Here is a 26,512-nt window from a genome sequence, read left to right as displayed (position 1 = left end):
CAACTGACAGAAAAGTTTAGGCCTGTTTGTTTGTTTGCTGTGTTGACGTACAGTGCTGCTGCAAACTTTTGACAGCGTATATAAACAAAAAAGTAAAAAAAAGCAACTATTAAGTAGTTGTTGTCAACGGTTTGTTTGTGTATGAAAACACTTTATTTTGGAGGTTAAAGCAGGTTCCAGTACTGTGTTTGCAATTTCCACAGTAGGGCCATTTATATTATTACATGTTATTTATATATATTATATTTATTTTTAAAAAATACTAAATTTAAAGCTAATTTAAAGTATTTAATGTCCTTTTGATGGTTGGTAAGATCTAAGACTGGAGATATATTATTTCCCTGCATCCCTTTGTTTGTTTTTTGACTTTTGGTATTTATTTTTATTTTTTTTGGTTATACATATCAGATGAAAACATATAATAAATATATAAACGCTGTCTTGTTACATTGATTTCTTTTCACTCATAGAATATTCTTTCAATATTTTACTTTTATTTTGAAAGAAATATTAACATTTTCCGGTGTTTTTGACGTAATGTAGTAACTTAACGTAGGGCGGTCACATGACTGCCACCAGCTGGCTGACAGCCACGTGTACTGACATAGAGGATGTTAGAAACAGATGAGTCTTTTATTTTACACAGTATGAAATTAAATTCAATAAAACGTCAAACTCTACAACAACATATTTATATAAAGAGTTCTGGACTGTAAATATATAAAACACTAAACTCTATTTGTCCATTTTGTTCAGCCTGTGTAATAAATCCTCTTTATTGACTGAGTGCACAAACAAAATGTTGGTTGTAAAAAGCAACGAGTGATAGAAAACTCTGCTCATTTCTCTGTGACGAAGCTGTTTTAGTGAGGAAAGTTGAAAGGACAGAGACTGACTGACAAATGCTCTTCTGCTCTGAACATGAACTCTGAACTTTGTGGTGTTTCAGGAGGAAAACTGCCTCAGTTATACTCTCATATTAGTTTCACAGTTTCTCCATCAGCTTTGTATGAGACCCTGGAATGAAGACAAGAAGAAAATACTTTGTTCATGTTTGTTTATTCATGATGTAAAGCTTCAGTTTGTTCACACATCCCATCAGTAAAGTCTGTTCAATGACTCTTGTTCAATGAGTTCATGTACAGATTCACTTCATCCACACAATCAGTTTGTTGGAGCAGAATCTCAGCTATGTACAAGGAAATAATCAATCATCTGCTTATTGATTATCATCATGCTGAATACACTTTTATAATCCCTCATAGTTCCTCATTTGTGCGTGGATTTGGACAACAACAACAACAACAAACAAATAAATGTGATTAAAGATTTCTTTCCAAAGCGGTGAGAACAGAATATCTCCGATAAAGGAAGGTCTGCTGCTTTCTCTCTTAGACCCATACAGTGGAAGAGAAACAACAACATACAAATACATCATTACAAATATTCAACAAACACAAGTTTACATTTTCATGCAGAGAAATATCAGTTCAGGTAAACAACAGTCATCATGAGCAGTGATAGCCTCCATGGCTAAACAGACACAGGAAGGAGCGCCACCTAAAGACACTCAAACATTTACAGAACAACTAATGAGAAGATGTCAAAGTACCGCCCACAATGTTTGATTGACAGGTGATCTCTGTGCAGTGAAGAAATGCCACAACAATCAGCTCTCAGCAACAACGATGGAAACAAAACCATTTGAAGAAATGAAACACAGAATTTAACCCACTGTCCCTGAAATCACTTCTGTCTATTTCAGTTTACACAACTCAGCTGTGGATCCATCATAGAAAGGCCAAAGTCCAGCATAGAGAGGCTGAGTGAATGTGGTCTGGACTCTGTGGAGGAGAGTCATGGTTTCAGAGACGCTGTAGAAGGACAGAATACCTGCACTGTGATCCAGGTACACTCCAACTCTGGAGGACTGAGGACCTGAGACAGGAGTTTGGACTCTGTTGTAATAAAAGTAATAACTGTTTGTGAAACATTGTAACATCCAAGATTTGTCATTGAATCCAAATCCACATTCATCTGACCCCCCTGCTCTGCTGATATTCTTGTATGCGACTGCTACACAAACTCCTCCCCCTCTCCTCTCCACCTCCCAGTAACAACGTCCAGTCAGACTCTCTCTACTCAGGACCTGCTCCCAGTCAGTGAATCTGTCTGGGTGACTAGAATAAGACTGTTGTTGTCTCATTAATGTTACTTTTCTGTTCCCCTCAGATAATAACAGCAGTGTGTTTGCTGTGTTTGGATCCAGTGTGAGTTCACGTGAATATTGTAAGAATCCAGCTCTGGTCTTGGGCTCTGGTTGTGGCAGTAAAACATCCACTTCAGTCACTGTCAGTGAGACGTTTGTCCATTTGTCCCTCAGAACGTCCTGTAGTTTATCTCTGAGCTCTGACACAGCCGCTGTCACATCCTCAAAGTACCTCAGAGGACGGATATTGATGCTGGATGTAGATTCACTGAGTGCTGACAGTGAGGGGTAGTTGTGTAGAAACTGGGTGTGGTCCTCTGTGTGTGACAGCTTCTTCATCTCAGCGTCTTTCCTCTTCAGCTCAGTGATCTCCTGCTCCAGCTTCTCCTGAAGCTCTTTGACTCGACTCACTTCAGTTTCCTGCTGGGATCTGACCTGCTGCTTCACATCAGAGCTTCTTTTCTCCATGAGACGGATCAGCTGAGTGAAGATCTTCTCACTGTCCTCCACTGCTTTATCAGCAGAGCGATTGATAGCCTCCACCTGCTGTTGAAGCTCCTTCACATCTTTCTCTCTGTCCTGGATTCTCTGCTGGATGTTTTGTCGACTCACATCGAGCTCTCTCTGCCTCTCAGTCCTTTCTGCTGCAGCTGAGACTGTGTCGTGGCCTTTATGTTCATCCACAGAGCAGAGATAACAGATACACTGCTGATCAGTACGACAGAACATCTTCATCACCTCATCATGACGAGAGCAGATGTTCTCCTGGAGCTTCTTGGAGGGGTCCACCAGCTTGTGTTTCTTTAATGGAGCCACATCATAATGAGGCTGGAGGTGTTTCTCACAGTAAGAAACCAGACAGACCAGACAGGACTTGAGGGCTTTCAGTTTTCTCCCAGTGCAGACATCACAGGCCACATCTTCAGGTCCAGCATAGCAGAGATCAGCAGGAGCAGCTTGGAGTCCAGTCTTCTTTAGTTCCTCCACTAAATCTGCTAACAAGGTGTTTTTCATCAGGACAGGCCTCGGTGTGAAGGTCTGCCTACACTGAGGGCAGCTGTGGATTTTCTTCTCATCCTCTCCATCCCAGAAGCTTTTAATACAGTTCATGCAGTAGCTGTGTCCACAGGAAGTAGTCACCGGATCCTTCAGTAGATCCAGACAGATCGGACAGCAGAATCTTTCTCGGTCCAGCTGAACTCCTTGCTGCGCCATTTCACCTCTCAGTTACAGTGACTGTCTGAGTTTCACTTCCTCAGAGCTGAAACTAGTTTGAGCTCTGATGTAATCAACAGGTGTTTCTGCAGCGAATGGGGGCTGTCGGCTCTTTCACATCACCACATGTTGGTTACACCCATCTTCAAACTGTAGATCTAAAGGGGAGGGAACAAGGAAATATGTGTGCAGAGAGGAGCTCGCTGTGTTTGAGAGCAGGAGGAAGAGGGAGGGGTTATCAAGCTGTGGTTCATTCCAGGAAGAGGAGCAGCGCTGTGAATGTGAATTTTGATTCCTCGTTTATGATGAAGCCTCAGTTAAAAGCTGCTCCATGTTGGAAAACAGTTTAGATTTTAGTTTTAGGGCAAGAGGAGGGGTCGGGGTTACGAACACAAGCATTCATCCACTGTCAGTCTCAACTTCCCCCATCACATTTTGACCACCAAAAATAAAGTTAGAGATGTTTCATTATTAATATTATTTAGTCATTTTTATTCAGTGTATAAGATCAAAATAATAAAAAATAAAATAAGGATAGCAAAAACCTTAAGTATTCAACCAGCTATGACTGATTCAGGCCTGAAACTCTTTATGCTCTTTGCTTTACACTTTCTGCATTTGTTAAAATTTTGTATTTCACCAGATTTTTAAAACTGTTTTTCAAAATTCTTTATTCTTATTATTATTATACAATACAATAGGTCTTCCATCTTGTCTTGCTTTCCTCATTTTTATCTGATATTAATATTATTAAACTGCAGGTTTAATGTTTCAACTCATTTTATATTGATTATGACAGTCAATGCCAGTTTTTATGTTTCTATGTATTTTTCATGTGAAACACTCGGTGTAATTTTTTTGTTGCAAATCGCTTTGAGCTGCATTTCTTGCATTAAATGTGCTATATGAACAAAGTTATTACTGTCATTATTATTATTACTGTTGTAACTGATGTTGTCTTCTCTGCACTGCCAGAAAAAGAAATTCTGGCCAAGAAATACTGAAATCTATTTGTTTGCCCTAAAAATTTAAACATATTTTATAAGAAACTGGAGTCACTTTGTCAAATATCCCCCACGTGTTACTCTGCAAAATAGCTAAAAGCCCAATAAATGAAATAGAAAACACTGAGGAAATACAGTAACCTGAATGATATAAAGCTGTTGAAGGGCAGTAATCATTAACAGCTAGCCTCTTTAATCTGGCTGCTTTTGCTCAGCAGCAAACTGCAGACAGACACAGTTACAGACTAGCTGGCGAACATATAGTGGAGCATTTAGAGTTAGATACTTCCCTCAGAAGTTGGTGCAGACCAAAAAAAGAGCTAAAGGAAAGAGACTATTGGACTTATATACATCAGGTGGACACAAACACGACTCTAGTGGGTTCATTTTGTGTTCTTAATCATCATTAAAGCAGCTTTAAGAAGGTAGCTAAAACTAAAATCCACTGAGTGGCTGCATCAAGCAAACTGGTGTACTGCATTATAGTACTGTATGGTGACAGTCAGGTTGTCCCATAAGAGAAATAATCAAAGAATCCGACACAGTCTCCACTGATTGTTCCCTTTTAATAACGTTATAATGAAAAATGAAGCCTGTGAGTGGATGAATGACGCTGTCTCACACAAACAAAGGGAGGTGTCCTTCCACTGCACTGTTATAAATGAGATAATGAGATAAATGAGAACTTAACACAGCGCTACAAGCTGAAGACAAAGCTCCCATTTCCATCCTGTAATTCCACTGGAACTCAATAAATAAACTCAAACCACTGAGTGAAGGAAACCACCATCAATAATTCATTCATAATGACATTTCATTTTGGTTTAAAATAAAATAAAAACATTCAGAATTAGAGTCAACAAAATCCCTCCAACAAAGAAAACTGATTTTCTAAATAAAAATACACACAGTACCTTTTATTTTTTAACAGAGCGACACTGTCAGTGGCCTTGAGGCACATTACAGCCAACTGTTGAACTGTTTATTAATGTAATGTAGGAAAACAAGCTCAGTCAAACTCCTCTGTTAAAGTTAAATTAACAAAAACTACATTACACTCTATTAGATTTTGCCTAAATTGAGTTTAATTTAAAAAGATCAGCTCTTTTCAAAGTACCTAAACCAATAATTTATCTTAGCCTTTATCGTTACAACTAAAGTGTATTGTGTGTATTGTGTCCAATAACAGTTGAGCACGCCTCGGTCAACTTCCTCCCTTCCTGTGCTTAGATATGCTACGTGCTAGGCTAATCTGTGTTGAAAAGACGACCACATTTTGAAGATGGTTAAAAGATAAAAGTGAAATCTTTACGTTCCCATGTGTCTGTGCTGAGCCCGGTTCTGTCGCCTGCTAACGGCGGATACAGTTAGTAGCAGTTAATTAGCAGTACCATTAATAATACCCGAAAATACCTAAAACATGACTTTGTCGTCACTGTTGGGTCAGAAACTAGATATTATTATATATACTAGATATAACTTAAGCTGTGACTCAACTGTTATTGGACTAAAGAAAGGTCAGTGACAGAATTCCTTTATGTCCACTGTCAATAAGTTTATTTGAACATTTGTTCATATTATGATGGATTATAGCTGGTTTCCAGAGTAAGGGATAAACAGAGGACTTATGTGGCTATGAATGACGAGCGAACACGTTGGGAAACAACAAACAAATACGTCAACGTTTCAAATATTAAAAGATGTTCTGTTTAAATGAGCGATCGCGTCAATGAAACACCAGATTATGTTGAAAATCAATCATTTTTTAAGGAGAATATTAAAATACAAGCATATTCCCAACCATTAAAACACAACAGTTAAAATTAAACATCTTCCAAACTTTCATGAAGACTTTGTCCGAACCCTGTAACCATAATATAAGGGGTGAAAAAGGCCACAAAGGCGGAGAGGCAGACGTACGGTCAGCAGGTAATGAAGCGGTGTTGGGTAATGGCAGAGTGAACTGGGCCTTAAAAAACATCATAATCTGTCTGAAAAATCCCTTTAAATTTTTATCTTAATCATTTTTTAATGATCAGTGTCTTGTTGTGGAGATTGTCCATGTGTCCTCCTTCTGTGAGGGAGCTACCTAACATCTGCTTTTAAATTCTGTTGCGGAAGAAGGCAAAAGGTTAATATTGTAACTTTGGGCAGCAATGGCGTCTACCGTTGGCGTTATTCTCTGCAGGCCTTACCTAACTTTACCGTCCTGCCCTCATCCACTGACATGACATCCGGTTGGCTGCCTATCGTCTGCCTGAATCCATGTGAATGCAGCACCAGGCAATAAAACTACTTGGTTAGCTTCAGGAAACGATCATGCTTTGTGTGGAAAAAAACACATTGGCTGTTCCACCCTGGGTGCAGATAGCAGGGTTGGCTGCTGACAGCTGGGTGCTAATATCATCTGCCAAACAGAAGCTAGATGGATATGAGATTGTCAGAACTTCCTCACACCTGTGTACCATTAATAGCTGTTTCTCAGCTGCAGAAAGAGACAAATACAAATACATACATCACTTTATCGTTAACAGTTACCCATTTCATGTTGTCACTGATAATAGTAAAAATAATAATGAATTTGATTAATAAAAGCACATTTGTAAAAGCCAACAGGTTGATAGAGTACACAGATCAGTATACTCAGTAACCTCAACATATTATAGCCTTCCAGTCAGTAGAATAAGTATAAATCCATGATATTTAGGAATGACACCTGCAAAAACATTTGTATTACTTAATCACTATGGGTAAGATCATTACATTTTCATGTAGGCCTACACACAAATGCATATTTTCATCAACTCCAACCAGCTCGTCAACCCTGTTCCCCTAGAATGGAAACAGGGTCGACTAAGATACCTCACCAAACTGTTGTTTTGATCAAACTTTTACACATATGAAGAATAAAACCCATTCATGAGTGATGAAACAACACTTGAGGCTGGGAAGGTGAAAGGTGTCCCACAGACACCACTGATGGCTTTCTTTGACCAGCAGGTTCTCCGCAAGGCCAGGTCCGTTCTGGACTGTACAAACTGAACCTGGAGGTTGAAACCTTCCCTTGGCCCTCAGTAGATTTAGAGAACCAAGGTTGAAGTGCAATAGGAGTAAAACATCCATTGTTCCTTTTGCAATTACTAATGTGCACGTGTCATTTTAAATTCTGAGTGTCTTATGTGTAATTCTAGCATCTTGCACATGGATTTCTCTACATTGTTGTTGTATTATGGTGTACTATTTATTGTTTGTACAGAAATCATTTTTGTGTTGTTCAGGATTTTATTACTTGGTTAAATAAACTGAATCACACATAAATGCAGCAGTAATATTAATCCAAACACATCAGATATAACAATAAAACACTGGCAGGAACATTTTACTGCAACACTTTTACTTTAACTACTTTATGTACTTGTTGCTTATTGCAAAGTTTTACTTAAGTAAAATACACCTTTACCTACATTTAGTTTTAGTAAGTAAGTAAGTTCACAGTGTTGTATTGGTATTTTTACTGCATTACTGAATACTGAATACACTGTGGAAATAAATGTTGAGAAAACTCAAGGCAACTGTCTTCATTCAGTTTCACAAACTGTGAAGTTAAGAAAGAAACTAATTTACTTTTCTTCTTTAAAAAATACTTGAATCTTTAAAACAATCTGTCTTTCAAACAAAAAAACCAAGACGAGGTCAAATCGGCTGAATGCAGGGAGTTCATTTAGAGCTTATGTGCAATGAACACATGAATGCTTGGTGCATTGTACTGATAGTGTTTGACAAGAAGTAGTACTGCAGCATGTGGATGTATCAGCTCTGTATGTGGTAAAGAAGGTTTCACACAGCAGAGGCTCATTGGACTGAAGGGAAATATTAAAACGTGTGCAGAAGTTCTTCAGTGTAGATTGTCCTCTGTAATTCCAATAAGAAACAGCAGGTGGAGCCCACACACACACACACACACACACACACACACACACACACACACACACACACACACACAATAAGTGAAATGAGCCACAAGTCCACAACTACACGATATCTGTTGTCTCATGTGTGTAAGGACTCAAACTGGACCCAATGAATTCTGATTATTTGTCCACTTTGTTCAGCCTGTGTAATAAATCCTCTTTATTGACTGAGTGCACAAACAAAATGTTGGTTGTAAAAAGCAACGAGTGATAGAAAACTCTGCTCATTTCTCTGTGACGAAGCTGTTTTAGTGAGGAAAGTTGAAAGGACAGAGACTGACTGACAAATGCTCTTCTGCTCTGAACATGAACTCTGAACTTTGTGGTGTTTCAGGAGGAAAACTGCCTCAGTTATACTCTCATATTAGTTTCACAGTTTCTCCATCAGCTTTGTATGAGACCCTGGAATGAAGACAAGAAGAAAATACTTTGTTCATGTTTGTTTATTCATGATGTAAAGCTTCAGTTTGTTCACACATCCCATCAGTAAAGTCTGTTCAATGACTCTTGTTCAATGAGTTCATGTACAGATTCACTTCATCCACACAATCAGTTTGTTGGAGCAGAATCTCAGCTATGTACAAGGAAATAATCAATCATCTGCTTATTGATTATCATCATGCTGAGTACACTTTTATAATTCCTCATAGTTCCTCATTTGTACGTGATTTGGACAACAACAACAACAACAACAACAACAACAACAAACAAACAAATGTGATTAAAGATTTCTTTCCAAAGCGGTGAGAACAGAATATCTCCGATAAAGGAAGGTCTGCTGCTTTCTCTCTTAGACCCATACAGTGGAAGAGAAACAACAACATACAAATACATCATTACAAATATTCAACAAACACAACACAACACAACAAAGACACTCAAACATTTACAGAACAACTAATGAGAAGATGTCAAAGTACCGCCCACAATGTTTGATTGACAGGTGATCTCTGTGCAGTGAAGAAATGCCACAACAATCAGCTCTCAGCAACAACGATGGAAACAAAACCATTTGAAGAAATGAAACACAGAATTTAACCCACTGTCCCTGAAATCACTTCTGTCTATTTCAGTTTACACAACTCAGCTGTGGATCCAGAATAAACAGAAAGTCCAGCATAGAGAGGCTGAGTGAATGTGGTCTGGACTCTGTGGAGGAGAGTCATGGTTTCAGAGACGCTGTAGAAGGACAGAATACCTGCACTGTGATCCAGGTACACTCCAACTCTGGAGGACTGAGGACCTGAGACAGGAGTTTGGACATTGTTGTAATAAAAGTTATAACCGTTTGTGAAACATTGCAACATCCAAGATTTGTCATTTAATCCAAATCCACATTCAGCTGACCTCCCTGCTCTGCTGATATTCTTGTGTGTGACTGCTATATTAACTCCATCCCCTCTCCACTCCACCTCCCAGTAACAACGTCCAGTCAGACTCTCTCTACTCAGGACCTGAGGCCAGTTAGTGAATCTGTCTGGGTGACTAGAATAAGACTGTTGTTCACTCATTAATGTTACTTTTCTGTTACTCTCAGATAATAACAGCCGTATGTTTGCTGTGTTTGGATCCAGTGTGAGTTCATGTGAATGTTGTAAGAATCCAGCTCTGGTCTTGGGCTCTGGTTGTGGCAGTAAAACATCCACTTCAGTCACTGTCAGTGAGACGTTTGTCCATTTGTCCCTCAGAACGTCCTGTAGTTTATCTCTGAGCTCTGACACAGCCGCTGTCACATCCTCAAAGTACCTCAGAGGACGGATATTGATGCTGGATGTAGATTCACTGAGTGCTGACAGTGAGGGGTAGTTGTGTAGAAACTGGTTGTGGTCCTCTGTGTGTGACAGCTTCTTCATCTCAGCGTCTTTCCTCTTCAGCTCAGTGATCTCCTGCTCCAGCTTCTCCTGAAGCTCTTTGACTCGACTCACTTCAGTTTCCTGCTGGGATCTGACCTGCTGCTTCACATCAGAGCTTCTTTTCTCCATGAGACGGATCAGCTGAGTGAAGGTCATCTCACTTTCCTCCACTGCTTTATCAGCAGAGTGATTGATAGCCTCCACCTGCCGTTGAAGCTCCTTCACATCTTTCTCTCTGTCCTGGATTCTCTGCTGGATGTTTTGTCGACTCACCTCGAGCTCTCTCTGCCTCTCAGTCCTTTCTGCTGCAGCTGAGACTGTGTCGTGGCCTTTATGTTCATCCACAGAGCAGAGATAACAGATACACTGCTGATCAGTACGACAGAACATCTTCATCACCTCATCATGACGAGAGCAGATGTTCTCCTGGAGCTTCTTGGAGGGGTCCACCAGCTTGTGTTTGTCTTTAATGGAGCCACATCATAATGAGGCTGGAGGTGTTTCTCACAGTAAGAAACGAGACAGACCAGACAGGACTTGAGGGATTTCCGTTTTCTCCCAGTGCAGAAATCACAGGCCACATCTTCAGGTCCAGCATAGCAGAGATCAGCAGGAGCAGCTTGGAGTCCAGTCTTCTTTAGTTCCTCCACTAAATCTGCTAACATGGTGTTTTTCCTCAGGACAGGCCTCGGTGTGAAGGTCTGCCTACACTGAGGGCAGCTGTGGATTTTCTTTTCATCCTCTTCATCCCAGAAGCTTTTAATACAGTTCATGCAGTAGCTGTGTCCACAGGGAGTAGTCACCGGATCCTTCAGTAGATCCAGACAGATCGGACAGCAGAATCTTTCTCGGTCCAGCTGAACTCCTTGCTGCGCCATTTCCCCTCTCAGTGACAGCGACTGTCTGAGTTTCACTTCCTCAGAGCTGGAACTAGTTTGAGCTCTGGTCTAATCAACAGGTGTTTCTGCAGCGAATGGGGGCTGTCGGCTCTTTCACATCACCACATGTTGGTTACACCCATCTTCAAACTGTAGATCTAAAGGGGAGGGAACAAGGAAATATGTGTGCAGAGAGGAGCTTGCTGTGTTTGAGAACAGGAGGAAGAGGGAGGGGTTATCAAGCTGTGGTTAATTCCAGGAAGAGGAGCAGCGCTGTGAATGTGAACTTTGATCATCAGTCAAACAACCACTAATAAAGACAATAATGTCAGTGTTTCTTATTTTAAATGATGCAATCCTAGACTGTCTGTAAAAGGTGTCAGAGATGAGGACTGTAAACACAGCTGCATCACACGGTGCCATTTTATCACCTTTGTTCTTAATTTAACAGTCTAAAATCCAAGACTCCCTCTTTAACTTCCTACAGTTTGCTGAAAATGTGAGTAAAGTCAACTTGAAGATCAGCTTTGTTTCATCTCAAAACATCAAGTTATACAAGTTGTTTAACTGATTTGTTGTTTAAACTTGATACTTTGAGTTAAAACAACTAACTCTGTTACATTATCCATTCAAGAAAACTTGCTTAAAGATTAAGTTAAGAGAACTTAATCGTTTCTACTTCATGACTAATAATGTTTCACAGTTTACTGAATCGACTTTCAACTCATCTGTTCAAAGATGTAAAATGTATTTGAACAAGAGCAATGTTACATAAAGTACAGCTTTTTTAAATAACAGTGTCTCCACCCAAAGCTGATTCAAAATGAATGAAATAGAAACAGAATGAACTGTACTTTCATGTCTATAAGATTACTAATACACAGCGGTGCGACGCGTAGCAGTGAGCTCCCACTAGTCGGTTTGAGAAAAGTACCTCTTATCAATAGAAGTAGCTTTGAAAACGTTTCAAATCAAGTATGAGAGGAGGGAAACGAAACGAAGGGGTCAGAGGATTGACAGGAAAATGAACAAAGCACAAGAAAACACGGAGGTGACCGAGTCTGCCGAACGCGGGGATGATGGCGACCATGGAGGAACATCGACAGGTGAAGCTATCACAGCAGCTACCATCCACCAAAACGCTCTGCTTGAAGGCCTGACACTCAGTAAGGAGCTAAAAGACTTCAAACAAGATATGAGACGGGACCTGAGAGAAAAACAAAATTAAGAAAGCTGTGAAAGACGACTTCGCAGAGTTTAAAGAGGAAGTTAGAAGAGCTACAGATCCAAAACGCTAACATTGCGGAGGCACGAACCCGGATAGCCGACCTGGAGTCAGCCTGCCTAGAGATGAAAGATGGTTTATGGCTGTTGATGGTGGAGAAGCAGAACATGGAGATGAAAGAAGAAATAATATCAGGATCTACGGAGTGCCAGAAGAAAAAGAGGGGAGTTCAGTCGTTGAGTTTGTGCCTGACGGAGTGGAGCTCCAGATCCAGAGGGCGCACAGAGCACTGATCCCAAAGCCAGCTGCTCCCTCATCCCGAGATCAATAATAGTAAACCTTTTACACTTTCATGTTAAAGAGCTGGTTCTTAGGAAAGTTTGGCAACAGAAGATTGAGATGAACGGCACACGACTTTACCTTGACAACGATTACGCGACTGACATCATGGAGAGACGCAAGGCGTACGGGCGCTATGGAGAAGGGGATCCGGTATCAGACGCCCTACACGAAGATGCGAGTGCACTGGGATTCCGGATTGAGGATCTACGGGACAGCGGACGGAGCGACTCAGGAGCTGATTCGACGCGGAGTCAAGGTGACGGTGACAACGAAGGTGAGCCACTGGATGCGGTGATGCCATGGAAACGCACCATCGCTTCAGAGAGCGCAGCTCTGCGCGCAAGAGAGAGGCTGACAGAGTTCAGACGAGGCACCGAGTGAGAGAACTGAAATGAATAAGGAGATAATTGTGGTCCAGGTGAACTCAAACATTACTATTACGATATGTTTTATTATTATTTACCTACTTGAATGAATATTTACTTTTGAGTGAGTGGTTTTGTTGAAAACATCCAACCCTGGGCCACACAGGATAAAAGACTCAGGACTTATGTTATTAAGTTTGTGAAACCGATTGGAGGTTTGTAGTTTAAACAAGCACCTAATGTTGGACAATTCTAGTAATAGTGGGTATCTTCTCACAACTAGGGAGGGCCCTCATAGAAATGAGGCACTTTACCCTCCTCCCACCAACAGGGACCTTAAGGGATGTCAAAACACATCCCTTCTTTTGAAGGTCACACTGTTATTGTTGTTCTATAGTTATATTGTGTTTTTTATGTTCAGAGTTGGATTGCCACGCAAATTCATAAACAGTAATTGGAGTATAATACCAAGATACTGTCGTTGAATGTTAATGGTCTGAATAATCCCGTGAAACGACAGAAGGTGATGACTAAACTAAGGAGGGATAAATCACAGATTGTATTCCTACAGGAAACTCATCTGTCTAGACAGGAAAGTGAGAAGCTCAAGAGGTTTGGCTACACAAAATCATTTTATAGTTCATTTCGCCATGGGTGTAGAAGAGGTGTTATCATACTTATTCCCAATTCTGTGAAATTTTAATGTGTATCAAAGAAATCAGTGATAAAGAAGGGAGACACTGGAAAACTGGAAAACAAAATGGTGACATTGGTTAATGTATATGCTCCACCCAATAGTGGAAAGCTATTCTTTAAAACCTTGCTAGATATCATAATTTTAGAAATGGATGGAATACTAATATGTGGCATAGACTTTAGTATTGTGATGAATAGTAAATTAGATACAACAAACAAGAATAGAAGCAATCATGTCACCAAAGTAATTAAGAAAACATTTAAAGAATTTGGTTTATTTGATACTTGGAGGGAATTACATACCTCTAAAAGAGACTACACACACTACTCGCCCCCAATGACAGCTATGAATTGACTATTTTGAATGAATAAAAAGGAGTTATATAGAGTACAGAAATGTGAAATTCAACAAGCAGACGTATCGGATCACTGTGCGGTTTATCTTGAATTCAAATTAAAACCACAGGAGAAAAGTACACTGTGGAGGTTAAATGTTGGAATACTAAATAACAAATCAATAGTGGAAGAGCTAAAGAAAGACATCACAATTTATTAAAAGGAAAATGACAATGGAGAGGTCCCGCCCGTTGTTTTGTGGGATGCCCTGAAAGCAGTGATTGGAGGAAAACTTATTGCAAAGACAGCAGCAATTAAAAAAACTAAAGAGGAAACTTATATGAAGGAAAAGGAGAAACTGCTCAAAATTGAAAAGCAACATAAAAATACACGAGATTCTTCACTGCTTCCAAAAATTAAAGAAATCAGGGATAAAATAGATAGACTACTAGTTACAGAAATTGAAAAGAAGACAAGATTTCTAAAACAATCTTACTATGAAGTGGGGGCGAGGTCAACCAAATTATTGGCAAAAGAGATTAAAAAAACAACAAGCGGACAGGACAATCCATAAGATAAGGGATATAAACACAAATCAGATAGTCAATGAACCCAAGGAGATTGAAACTAAATTTATGAACTATTATAGAGATTTATATAGCCAGCCCCCATCTGCTGATACAGACCAAATGAAAGCTTTTCTTGAGAAACTGGACTTACCAGCAATTGGGAGAAATCAGAACGACCTCCTGACTTCACCCATTACAAAAGAAGAAATACAAAAGACAGTAAATAAATTAAAAACAGGTAAATCTCCCGGCAGTGATGGCCTACCATCTGAGTGGTACAGAACATTCAGCGAGCAACTTATACCACTACTTGAATTATCATTTAATTATACACTTGAATATGGTGAAATCCCCCATCCTGGAAGGAAGCAGTAATATCAGTGATCACTAAGAAAAATAACAGCGAGACTTGTTCAGACTACAGACCTATATCACTACTTAATATAGACTATAAACTATATACTTCTATTATTTCCAAAAGATATGAGCACTTTATTAGTGACATTATTGAGGAAGATCAAACAGGCTTTATTAAGGGACGTCAAACCCATGATAACATTAGGAGAACTCTACACATCATGGATTATATCCAAAACAAAAATATTAGTGCGGCCTTGATAAGCCTGGATGCGGAAAAGGCATTTGACAGTGTTAATTGGAATTTTCTATACCTGGTTCTTAAACAATTCGGACCCAACGACAAAGCCGTTGAATGTATTAAAACACTTTATCAAAGACCAACTGCAAGGATAAGAATAAACGGCAGCCTGACTGAGAGCATTACTTTAGAACGGTCTACCAGGCAGGGTTGTTGCCTGTCACCAACCTTGTTTGCAATTTTCATAAAGCCCCTGGCCCAAGCACTCAGGCAGACTAAAGATCTCAAAGCGATAAAGGTTGGGAGAGAAGTAACACCATTGGGCTTTTTGCTGACAACGTGATTTGTTATTTAGAGGACCCAGACACATGTATTCCCATATTAATCAACCAACTTGAAACATTTGGTTTCTGCTCGGGATATAAGCTGAATCTGACTAAAATACAAATTTTAACATTCAATTATCACCCCCCTAAACACATACAATTAAAGTACAATTTGAATTGGAATGCAACAAAAATTGAATATCTTGGGGTCACCCTAACACAAAGAATCGATGAAATATACAAAGCCAATTACATCAAAGTGGATAAGGGAATTAGGAACAATATGAATAGGTGGGCTGTCCTTCCACCAGACATTGGTTCACGAATAGAGACCTTAAAAATGAATATTCTCCCTCGTATCCTCTACCTGTTTCAGTCGCTACCTATTGAGATAACTGAGAAGACATTTAAACAATGGATTTTAAGTGGAATAACAGCAATGTGTACACTAATTAAAAATGGGAAATTTATGAGTTTCCAGGAGATTAAACAAAAATATAAATTAAACAATCAGGACCATTTCAGATATTTACAAATAAGGGACTATTTTGACAAAGAAATAAAGTATAATGTAAATTTGGATAATAACGGAATAATCAGAACCATAATTGGAATATACTATTCAAAGAAATACAGAATAATATCTACAATGTATTGCAATCTAATGGAGAGAAGAGGGAATACAACTTTATACGTGAAGCTGAAATGGGAAAGAGAACTGGGAGTGAATATTTCTGAAGATGAATGGCTACATATTTGGAGAACACAACAGTCAACCACATCATCACGTGCTTAGAGATTATTTTGTTGTAAGAACTTAATTAGATTCTTTATCACACCTAAAATCCAGAACAAATACCTGTCGGTACCACAGCCATGTCAGAGAAAGTGTGGGGCAACAAATGTAGATCATTCTCATGTTTTTTGGCTTTGCCCTAAAATTATAAAATTTTGGGAGGATGTTCACATGGTTATTGTCTGAATTCTGGATTATGATATACCTGAGTCATGTGTATTACTTTACTTTGGCAATATGACAGGGAATGTTGTGTTAAAAGAGGACAGATACTTGTTGAAAATCTTGTTAGCAGCTTGTAAAAAAGCAATTACGAGAAAATGGTACAAACCAGATCCACCAACACAAGATGACTGGCTGAAAATTGGGAATGAAATATATGTCATGGAGCAGTATACCCATAAGATAAGGACTCAAGAGGAACAAAGTCGAGAAAAGTGGAAGAAATGGACTGACCACACGTCAACAACAGGATAATAATCACACTGACATTATCACTGGAACAAACTGTAGAGACATGGCAATCCAGCATGTTCCTTTTCTGATGTTGTTTTGTTTTATTTATTTATTTATTTTTAAAATTTTGTCAGTGTTTATATGTTGCATAAAAAAAGGCAATAAAAATAAAGTATCAAAAAAAAAGTGTACTAATATACAATTCAAAAGAACAACACAGTCATCATTTCTGTTGACTTTCCTCATTTCTCTCAGGCTTCTGGTCCCCTTTATATGAACATAACTTGTTGAGCTCTTAATAGTAACACTGAGACAGTGCTGAGAAATCCACCCAGTGCAAAGTGTAACAGTGCAAAATGACAAAGCTTTCCTCCAACAAAATGCTCGAGGTGTAACCTGCCAGTCCACACATTTTAGATTTGGATATTATTCAGCTGTATTTGGCATTTGTTTCATATTTTGAACAACAGCAACTAAAATGTCCTCCAAAGGCTTCAGATATTCATCGAACTCCTTATGTGCAACTTTCTCTGAAGAAGCAATGTTCAAAACTGCATCATGCAGGACGCCTTCACAGCCGGTCAGGAGTCCAACACGCACTCCCTCCATGATGACATCCAGGGTTTCACCATGAACCTGAAACAAATGGACGGCTTTGATCCTAATTTACATTGTATGCAAGTTGATAACATGACAACTAATAACTTAAATGACGTTGAAAGGACTTATTGATCAGTGCCAATTTGGGGCAGAGCATATTTTTCATAATTTGGAGTAAAAACAAACAAATAACATTATCTGACTCATCATCAATACTAAAATGATCAATCAGTAGTTACATTTCAAACTTTTGTTCTGATTGAAATATGTATGAAGCTCTCAGTGAAAAGAGAAGTCCTGTGATATTTCCAACAAAAATTAACAAACTATGAATTCGGTCTGATTTCAAATGAAAACCAGTGAATCCAATATCACCAATATCTTATCAATATGTAAATATATGTTCTTCCATCCTGATGAGCTCAGAAGTATCTTCTGAACAGAAATGTGGAAGACCACGTCGGGCAGCTGTTCTCGTCCTCTGGTTGGTGTCCTGCACAGAATCAGAGACGAGTGAGTGAATGCAATACTTAAAGTAGAAATCCTTATTTTAGTCCACTGGTGAGTTCAGTTTGACACAAACCTGCTTATGAAGACACTGCAGAGCTCTGCTGATGGTCAACCTGCAGCAGATCTGTGCTGACTCTTCTACTGAAACACAAACAGCACAGATGATGAGCAGCAAGATAGAAATATGATGACATATGCAGATCACATTAATGCTGAAGGAGGCAAATACCCAAGGTTCTTATTCTCTCGTCGACAACATTTAAAAAATGAGTGGACTAATATAAAAGTCAGATGGAGAATAAATACTGTGAATAATCCAGTTCATTTCTAAAGAATAAAAAGGCCAAACGTTTCCTTGTTCCAGATTACAAATTGAGGATTTACTGCATTATTCTTTCGATGTGGCATCTGAATCAAACATTGTGGTTGAACCATTTTCTGCTTTAATAACAATTGATTACATAACCTCCAGATGAAATGAAAATAAAAGTGTTTGTTGTTGCCCCATTGGGAATAGTACTGGACAGAAACATCATGACTGACATCGAATGCAGGGTGCCAACCAGTGAGGGTCAGTGGGGACATTTCTCTCACCTGGAGAACATACAGTACATCATCAATATGTCTGCTGCTGGAATCACATCATACAAATACACATAAGAGCAAAAAGCCAATGAAAATGTCAAATGCAATGAATTCCTCTAGAACACTGTTTTCATTTTTAAAGACAGAAACCTGTCTGGATTCTTCATGCAGCCCAACGCCTGAGAGCAAATCTAAAGGCCAGACCTCTATTGAGACAACAGCAGAACTGATGACATTATCAGCTCCACCTTTAGTGTCCACTCTGAAATGTTCCTTCTCATTAGGCTGCAGCCTTATTCAGTTTGGACAAAACAAATTCAAAAGCACTATTTAAGACGAACTCAGCTCCTCTTCGTCTTTGTGTACATCAGGAAACTTCACGTCACCTCGCTCCAGTTTGCATTTGAACTCCGTCCCCCTCAGCTTGTAGTCCGTCCTCAGCTGCAACTATCCACCGCTGGACGTTCATATTTTAGCTGTCCTTGGAGTTCTGTGGTCCTATCTTCACTATTTTCACCGTATAGAAACACTTGTTCTGTTACAGCCCTCTTCCCATTACCATGTTTTAGACACTTGCAGGCATGAGTTGGATCAATGCTGTGAACCCAGACAACCCTCACAGTTAGTCGACACAATGTGTAACTTTAAGTTTAACTTTTGAAAACCTCTAAACTTGAGTTTAATATCCAAAACTTGACATGAAAAGTTGAGTTAAAGAGGAGAAACAGGTTAATATAACTTATTGGGGATATGGTGTTTTACAGTGCACAGGTCGTGATGTGGGGAGCATGTTTTTAAGAGAATATATCTACCTTCTGGAACAGTCTCCTAAGTCCACCTCTGTGCGCAGCAGTTTGATGGTTAACAGGTTCTGTTCATTACAGCTGAGGCTGCGTTTAGGGGGCTCTGCTGATCCGGATTTCCAGGACTCTGAAACAAAGGAATATAACCGTAAGCTGAGGAATATATGTTGGGAAACCCAGAGCCCGTCCTGACCTCCCTGGGGCCCCAAAAAGCCAAAGTCTCACAATATCCGCATCAGGTCCTTTAAACTGGATCCACTGATCCCCTTTTATACACTTTCAAATAGAAAATACTCGATGGTTATTATTTACTGAGAGATCTGCATCCATCCATATTGATCAGTATGCAGCTAATATTGAATCAATAGTCAGTGTCAGATTTCAGAGTTAAGTGAACCCTGACTGAGAGAGAGAATCACTGTCCTCCACAAACTCCACAATCTTCTTACGCAGAAAATCTTCAGCTGTATAAAACTGTGCACACCTGTACACAGTCTCCTCCTTACAAACAGCCACCTGAGGTGAATTGTGCATTTACTCCTCCCAGCGTCTCCCCACAATCATCCATGAACGCTGGATGCTGATCAGATGATGGACATAGCGACCTGTTTAAGGAACCTTTGTTGGACTGTCAGTGAGGGAAAGACGGAGCAGCCGATGTTAAATATGATCTGAAGGTAGCTGCACTCTCTCTGCACCAAACAGTTGTAACTACAACGAAAAGCTTCCTCAAATACAGTCACACAAACATGACAGTGTTATGAGTGTGTGTTTAATTCCACCAAAAAGCTCTTAATTGATTGAGAAATGGTATTTTTGTAAATGCTCTGCCTCTCATTCCCACAGTCTCCTCCCACTAAAAGAACACAGCCAACCAACGGAGACTGACAGCCTGCTGAGGAGACTCAATCCCAATGATGGAACGAAGCTGTTTTAGTGAGGAAAGTTGAAAGGACAGAGACTGACTGACAAATGCTCTTCTGCTCTGAACATGAACTCTGAACTTTGTGGTGTTTCAGGAGGAAAACTGCCTCAGTTATACTCTCATATTAGTTTCACAGTTTCTCCATCAGCTTTGTATGAGACCCTGGAATGAAGACAAGAAGAAAATACTTTGTTCATGTTTGTTTATTCATGATGTAAAGCTTCAGTTTGTTCACACATCCCATCAGTAAAGTCTGTTCAATGACTCTTGTTCAATGAGTTCATGTACAGATTCACTTCATCCACACAATCAGTTTGTTGGAGCAGAATCTCAGCTATGTACAAGGAAATAATCAATCATCTGCTTATTGATTATCATCATGCTGAATACACTTTTATAATCCCTCATAGTTCCTCATTTGTACGTGGATTTGGACAACAACAACAACAACAAACAAATAAATGTGATTAAAGATTTCTTTCCAAAGCGGTGAGAACAGAATATCTCCGATAAAGGAAGGTCTGCTGCTTTCTCTCTTAGACCCATACAGTGGAAGAGAAACAACAACATACAAATACATCATTACAAATATTCAACAAACACAAGTTTACATTTTCATGCAGAGAAATATCAGTTCAGGTAAACAACAGTCATCATGAGCAGTGATAGCCTCCATGGCTAAACAGACACAGGAAGGAGCGCCACCTAAAGACACTCAAACATTTACAGAACAACTAATGAGAAGATGTCAAAGTACCGCCCACAATGTTTGATTGACAGGTGATCTCTGTGCAGTGAAGAAATGCCACAACAATCAGCTCTCAGCAACAACGATGGAAACAAAACCATTTGAAGAAATGAAACACAGAATTTAACCCACTGTCCCTGAAATCACTTCTGTCTATTTCAGTTTACACAACTCAGCTGTGGATTCATGATAGAAAGGCCGAATTCCAGCATAGAGAGGCTGAGTGAATGTGGTCTGGACTCTGTGGAGGAGAGTCATGGTTTCAGAGACGCTGTAGAAGGACAGAATACCTGCACTGTGATCCAGGTACACTCCAACTCTGGAGGACCGAGGACCTGAGACAGGAGTTTGGACTCTGTTGTAATAAAAGTTATAACCGTTTATTAAATATTGTAACATCCAAGATTTGTCATTGAATCCAAATCTACATTCATTTGCCCCTCCTGCTCTGCTGATATTCTTGTATGCGACTGCTACACAAACTCCTCCCCCTCTCCACTCCACCTCCCAGTAACAACGTCCAGTCAGACTCTCTCTACTCAGGACCTGACTATATACAGTGAATCTGTCTGGGTGACTAGAATAAGACTGTTGTTGTCTCATTAATGTCACTTTTCTGTTCCCATCAGATAATAACAGCAGTGTGTGAGCTGTGTTTGGATCCAGTGTGAGTTCACGTGAATATTGTAAGAATCCAGCTCTGGTCTTGGGCTCTGGTTGTGACAGTAAAACATCCACTTCAGTCACTGTCAGTGAGACGTTTGTCCATTTGTCCCTCAGAACGTCCTGTAGTTTATCTCTGAGCTCTGACACAGCCGCTGTCACATCCTCAAAGTACCTCAGAGGACGGATATTGATGCTGGATGTAGATTCACTGAGTGCTGACAGTGAGGGGTAGTTGTGTAGAAACTGGTTGTGGTCCTCTGTGTGTGACAGCTTCTTCATCTCAGCGTCTTTCCTCTTCAGCTCAGTGATCTCCTGCTCCAGCTTCTCCTGAAGCTCTTTGACTTGACTCACTTCAGTTTCCTGCTGGGATCTGACCTGCTGCTTCACATCAGAGCTTCTTTTCTCCATGAGACGGATCAGCTGAGTGAAGATCTTCTCACTGTCCTCTGCTGCTTTATCAGCAGATCGATTGATAGCCTCCAGCTCCCGTTGAAGCTCCTTCACATCTTTCTCTCTGTCCTGGATTCTCTGCTGGATGTTTTGTCGACTCACCTCGAGCTCTCTCTGCCTCTCAGTCCTTTCTGCTGCAGCTGAGACTGTGTCGTGGCCTTTATGTTCATCCACAGAGCAGAGATAACAGATACACTGCTGATCAGTACGGCAGAACATCTTCATCACCTCATCATGACGAGAGCAGATGTTCTCCTGGAGCTTCTTGGAGGGGTCCACCAGCTTGTGTTTCTTTAATGGAGCCACATCATAATGAGGCTGGAGGTGTTTCTCACAGTAAGAAACCAGACAGACCAGACAGGACTTGAGGGATTTCAGTTTTCTCCCAGTGCAGACATCACAGGCCACATCTTCAGGTCCAGAATAGCAGAGATCAGCAGGAGCAGCTTGGAGTCCAGTCTTCTTCAGTTCCTCCACTAAATCTGCTAACATGGTGTTTTTCCTCAGGACAGGCCTCGGTGTGAAGGTCTGCCTACACTGAGGGCAGCTGTGGATTTTCTTCTCATCCTCTTCATCCCAGAAGCTTTTAATACAGTTCATGCAGTAGCTGTGTCCACAGGGAGTAGTCACCGGATCCTTCAGTAGATCCAGACAGATCGGACAGCAGAATCTTTCTCGGTCCAGCTGAACTCCTTGCTGCGCCATTTCCCCTCTCAGTGACAGCGACTGTCTGAGTTTCACTTCCTCAGAGCTGAAACTGGTTTGAGCTCTGATGTAATCAACAGGTGTTTCTGCAGCGAATGGGGGCTGTCGGCTCTTTCACGTCACCACATGTTGGTTAAACCCATCTTCAAACTGTAGATCTAAAGGGGAGGGAACAAGGAAATATGTGTGCAGAGAGGTGCTTGCTGTGTTTGAGAGCAGGAGGAAGAGGGAGGGGTTATCAATCTGTGGTTCATTCCAGAAGAGGAGCAGCGCTGTGAATGTGAACTCTGATTCCTCATTTAGTCTCAGTTAAAAGCTGCTCCACATTGGAAAACAGTTCAGATTTTAGTTTTAGGGCAAGAGGAGGGGTCGGGATTATGAACACAAGCATTCATCCACTGTCAGTCTCAACTTCCCCCATCACATTTTGACCACCAAAAATAAAGTTAGAGATGTTTCATTATTAATATTATTTAGTCATTTTTATTCAGTGTATATAATCAAAATATTTAAAAATAAAATAAGGATAGCAAAAACCTTAAGTATTCAACCAGCTATGACTGATTCAGGCCTGAAACTCTTTATGCTCTTTGCTTTACACTTTCTGCATTTGTTAAAATTTTGTATTTCCCCAGATTTTTAAAACTGTTTTTCAAAATTCTTTTATTCTTATTATTATTATACAATACAATAGGTCTTCCATCTTGTCTTGCTTTCCTCGTTTTTATCTGATATTAATATTATTATACTGCAGGTTTCATGTTTCATCTCATTTAATATTAATTATGACAGTCAATGCCAGTTTTTATGTTTCTATGTATTTTTCATGTGAAACACTCGGTGTAATTATTTTGATATAAAGCTGTTGAAGGGCAGTAATCATTAACAGCTAGCCTCTTTAATCTGGCTGCTTTTGCTCAGCAGCAAACTGCAGACAGACACAGTTACAGACTAGCTGGTGAACATATAGTGGAGCATTTAGAGTTAGATACTTCCTTCAGAAGTTGGTGCAGACCAAAAAAAGAGCTAAAGGAAAGAGACTATTGGACTTATATACATCAGGTGGACACAAACACGACTCTAGTGGGTTCATTTTGTGTTCTCAATCCTCATTAAAGCAGCTTTAAGAAGGTAGCTAAAACTAAAATCCACTGAGTGGCTGCATCAAGCAAACTGGTGTACTGCATTATAGTACTGTACATGGTGACAGTCAGGTTGTCACATAAGAGAAATAATCAAAGAATCCGACACAGTCTCCACTGATTGTTCCCTTTTAATAACGTTATAATGAAAAATGAAGCCTGTGAGTGGATGAATGACGCTGTCTCACACAAACAAAGGGAGGTGTCCTTCCACTGCACTGTTATAAATGAGATAAATGAGAACTTAACACAGTGCTACAAGCTGAAGACAAAGCTCCCATTTCCATCCTGTAATTCCACTGGAACTCAATAAATAAACTCAAACCACTGAGTGAAAGAAACCACCATCAATAATTCATTCATAATGACATTTCATTTTGGTTTAAAATAAAATAAAAACATTCAGAATTAGAGTCAACAAAATCCCTCCAACAAAGAAAACTGATTTTCTAAATAAAAATACACACAGTACCTTTTATTTTTTAACAGAGCGACACTGTCAGTGGCCCTGAGGCACATTACAGCCAACTGTTGAACTGTTTATTAATGTAATGTAGGAAAACAAGCTCAGTCAAACTCCTCTGTTAAAGTTAAATTAACAAAAACTACATTAAACTCTATTAGATTTTGCCTAAATTGAGTTTAATTTAAAAAGATCAGCTCTTTTCAAAGTACCTAAACCAATAATTTATCTTAGCCTTTATCGTTACAACTAAAGTGCATTGTGTGTATTGTGTCCAATAACAGTTGAGCACGCCTCGGTCAACTTCCTCCCTTCCTGTGCTTAGATATGCTACGTGCTAGGCTAATCTGTGTTGAAAAGACGACCACATTTTGAAGATGGTTAAAAGATAAAAGTGAAATCTTTACGTTCCCATGTGTCTGTGCTGAGCCCGGTTCTGTCGCCTGCTAACGGCGGATACAGTTAGCAGTTAATTAGCAGTACCATTAATAATACCCGAAAATACCTAAAACATGACTTTGTCGTCACTGTTGGGTCAGAAACTAGATATTATTATATATACTAGATATAACTTAAGCTGTGACTCAACTGTTATTGGACTAAAGAAAGGTCAGTGACAGAATTCCTTTATGTCCACTGTCAATAAGTTTATTTGAACATTTGTTCATATTATGATGGATTATAGCTGGTTTCCAGAGTAAGGGATAAACAGAGGACTTATGTGGCTATGAATGACGAGTGAACACGTCGGGAGACAACAAACAAATAAGTCAACGTTTCAAATATTAAAAGATGTTCTGTTTAAATGAGCGATCGCGTCAATGAAACACCAGATTATGTTGAAAATCAATCATTTTTTAAGGAGAATATTAAAATACAAGCATATTCCCAACCATTAAAACACAACAGTTAAAATTAAACATCTTCCAAACTTTCATGAAGACTTTGTCCGAACCCTGTAACCATAATATAAGGGGTGAAAAAGGCCACAAAGGCGGAGAGGCAGACGTACGGTCAGCAGGTAATGAAGCGGTGTTGGGTAATGGCAGAGTGAACTGGGCCTTAAAAAACATCATAATCTGTCTGAAAAATCCCTTTAAATTTTTATCTTAATCATTTTTTAATGATCAGTGTCTTGTTGTGGAGATTGTCCATGTGTCCTCCTTCTGTGAGGGAGCTACCTAACATCTGCTTTTAAATTCTGTTGCGGAAGAAGGCAAAAGGTTAATATTGTAACTTTGGGCAGCAATGGCGTCTACCGTTGGCGTTATTCTCTGCAGGCCTTACCTAACTTTACCGTCCTGCCCTCATCCACTGACATGACATCCGGTTGGCTGCCTATCGTCTGCCTGAATCCATGTGAATGCAGCACCAGGCAATAAAACTACTTGGTTAGCTTCAGGAAACGATCATGCTTTGTGTGGAAAAAAACACATTGGCTGTTCCACCCTGGGTGCAGATAGCAGGGTTGGCTGCTGACAGCTGGGTGCTAATATCATCTGCCAAACAGAAGCTAGATGGATATGAGATTGTCAGAACTTCCTCACACCTGTGTATCATTAATAGCTGTTTCTCAGCTGCAGAAAGAGACAAATACAAATACATACATCACTTTATCGTTAACAGTTACCCATTTCATGTTGTCACTGATAATAGTAAAAATAATAATGAATTTGATTAATAAAAGCACATTTGTAAAAGCCAACAGGTTGATAGAGTACACAGATCAGTATACTCAGTAACCTCAACATATTATAGCCTTCCAGTCAGTAGAATAAGTATAAATCCATGATATTTAGGAATGAAACCTGCAAAAACATTTGTATTACTTAATCACTATGGGTAAGATCATTACATTTTCATGTAGGCCTACACACAAATGCATATTTTCATCAACTCCAACCAGCTCGTCAACCCTGTTCCCCTAGAATGGAAACAGGGTCGACTAAGATACCTCACCAAACTGTTGTTTTGATCAAACTTTTACACATATGAAGAATAAAACCCATTCATGAGTGATGAAACAACACTTGAGGCTGGGAAGGTGAAAGGTGTCCCACAGACACCACTGATGGC

General features: G+C 39.6%; 2 protein-coding genes and 1 pseudogene across 5 annotated transcripts in view; all 3 read right to left on the bottom strand.

The window, feature by feature from the left end:
- Nucleotides 1–1,042: 1,042 nt before the first annotated feature.
- On the bottom strand, nt 1,043–22,898 carry LOC127362072 (uncharacterized). The gene is given in 3 exon segments (XM_051397346.1): nt 1,043–3,535; nt 9,467–10,403; nt 22,107–22,898. Coding segments are annotated over 3 exon segments (3,441 nt in total). The 5' UTR covers nt 22,832–22,898; the 3' UTR covers nt 1,043–1,756.
- creb3l4 (cAMP responsive element binding protein 3-like 4) overlaps nt 4,976–26,512 on the bottom strand; it is a 44,315-nt gene continuing 22,778 nt past the window's right edge. For 2 of the 4 annotated variants that reach the window (XM_051399366.1, XM_051399363.1), the window contains exon 11: nt 24,087–24,445. The gene's annotated coding sequence lies outside the window, so the exon portion shown is untranslated. Of the gene's footprint in view, nt 5,546–24,086; nt 24,446–24,648; nt 24,942–26,512 lie in introns of those variants that run through there. The other 2 variants (XM_051399365.1, XM_051399364.1) reach the window with 2 other exon arrangements.
- On the bottom strand, nt 10,410–11,721 carry LOC127362975 (E3 ubiquitin/ISG15 ligase TRIM25-like; annotated as a pseudogene).

The sequence above is a fragment of the Dicentrarchus labrax genome, unplaced genomic scaffold (genome assembly GCF_905237075.1).
Source record: "Dicentrarchus labrax unplaced genomic scaffold, dlabrax2021, whole genome shotgun sequence".
Lineage (NCBI taxonomy): Eukaryota > Metazoa > Chordata > Actinopteri > Moronidae > Dicentrarchus > Dicentrarchus labrax.
The sequence above is the reverse complement of the archived record's forward strand: the minus strand, read 5'-3'. Positions and strand labels throughout refer to the sequence as shown.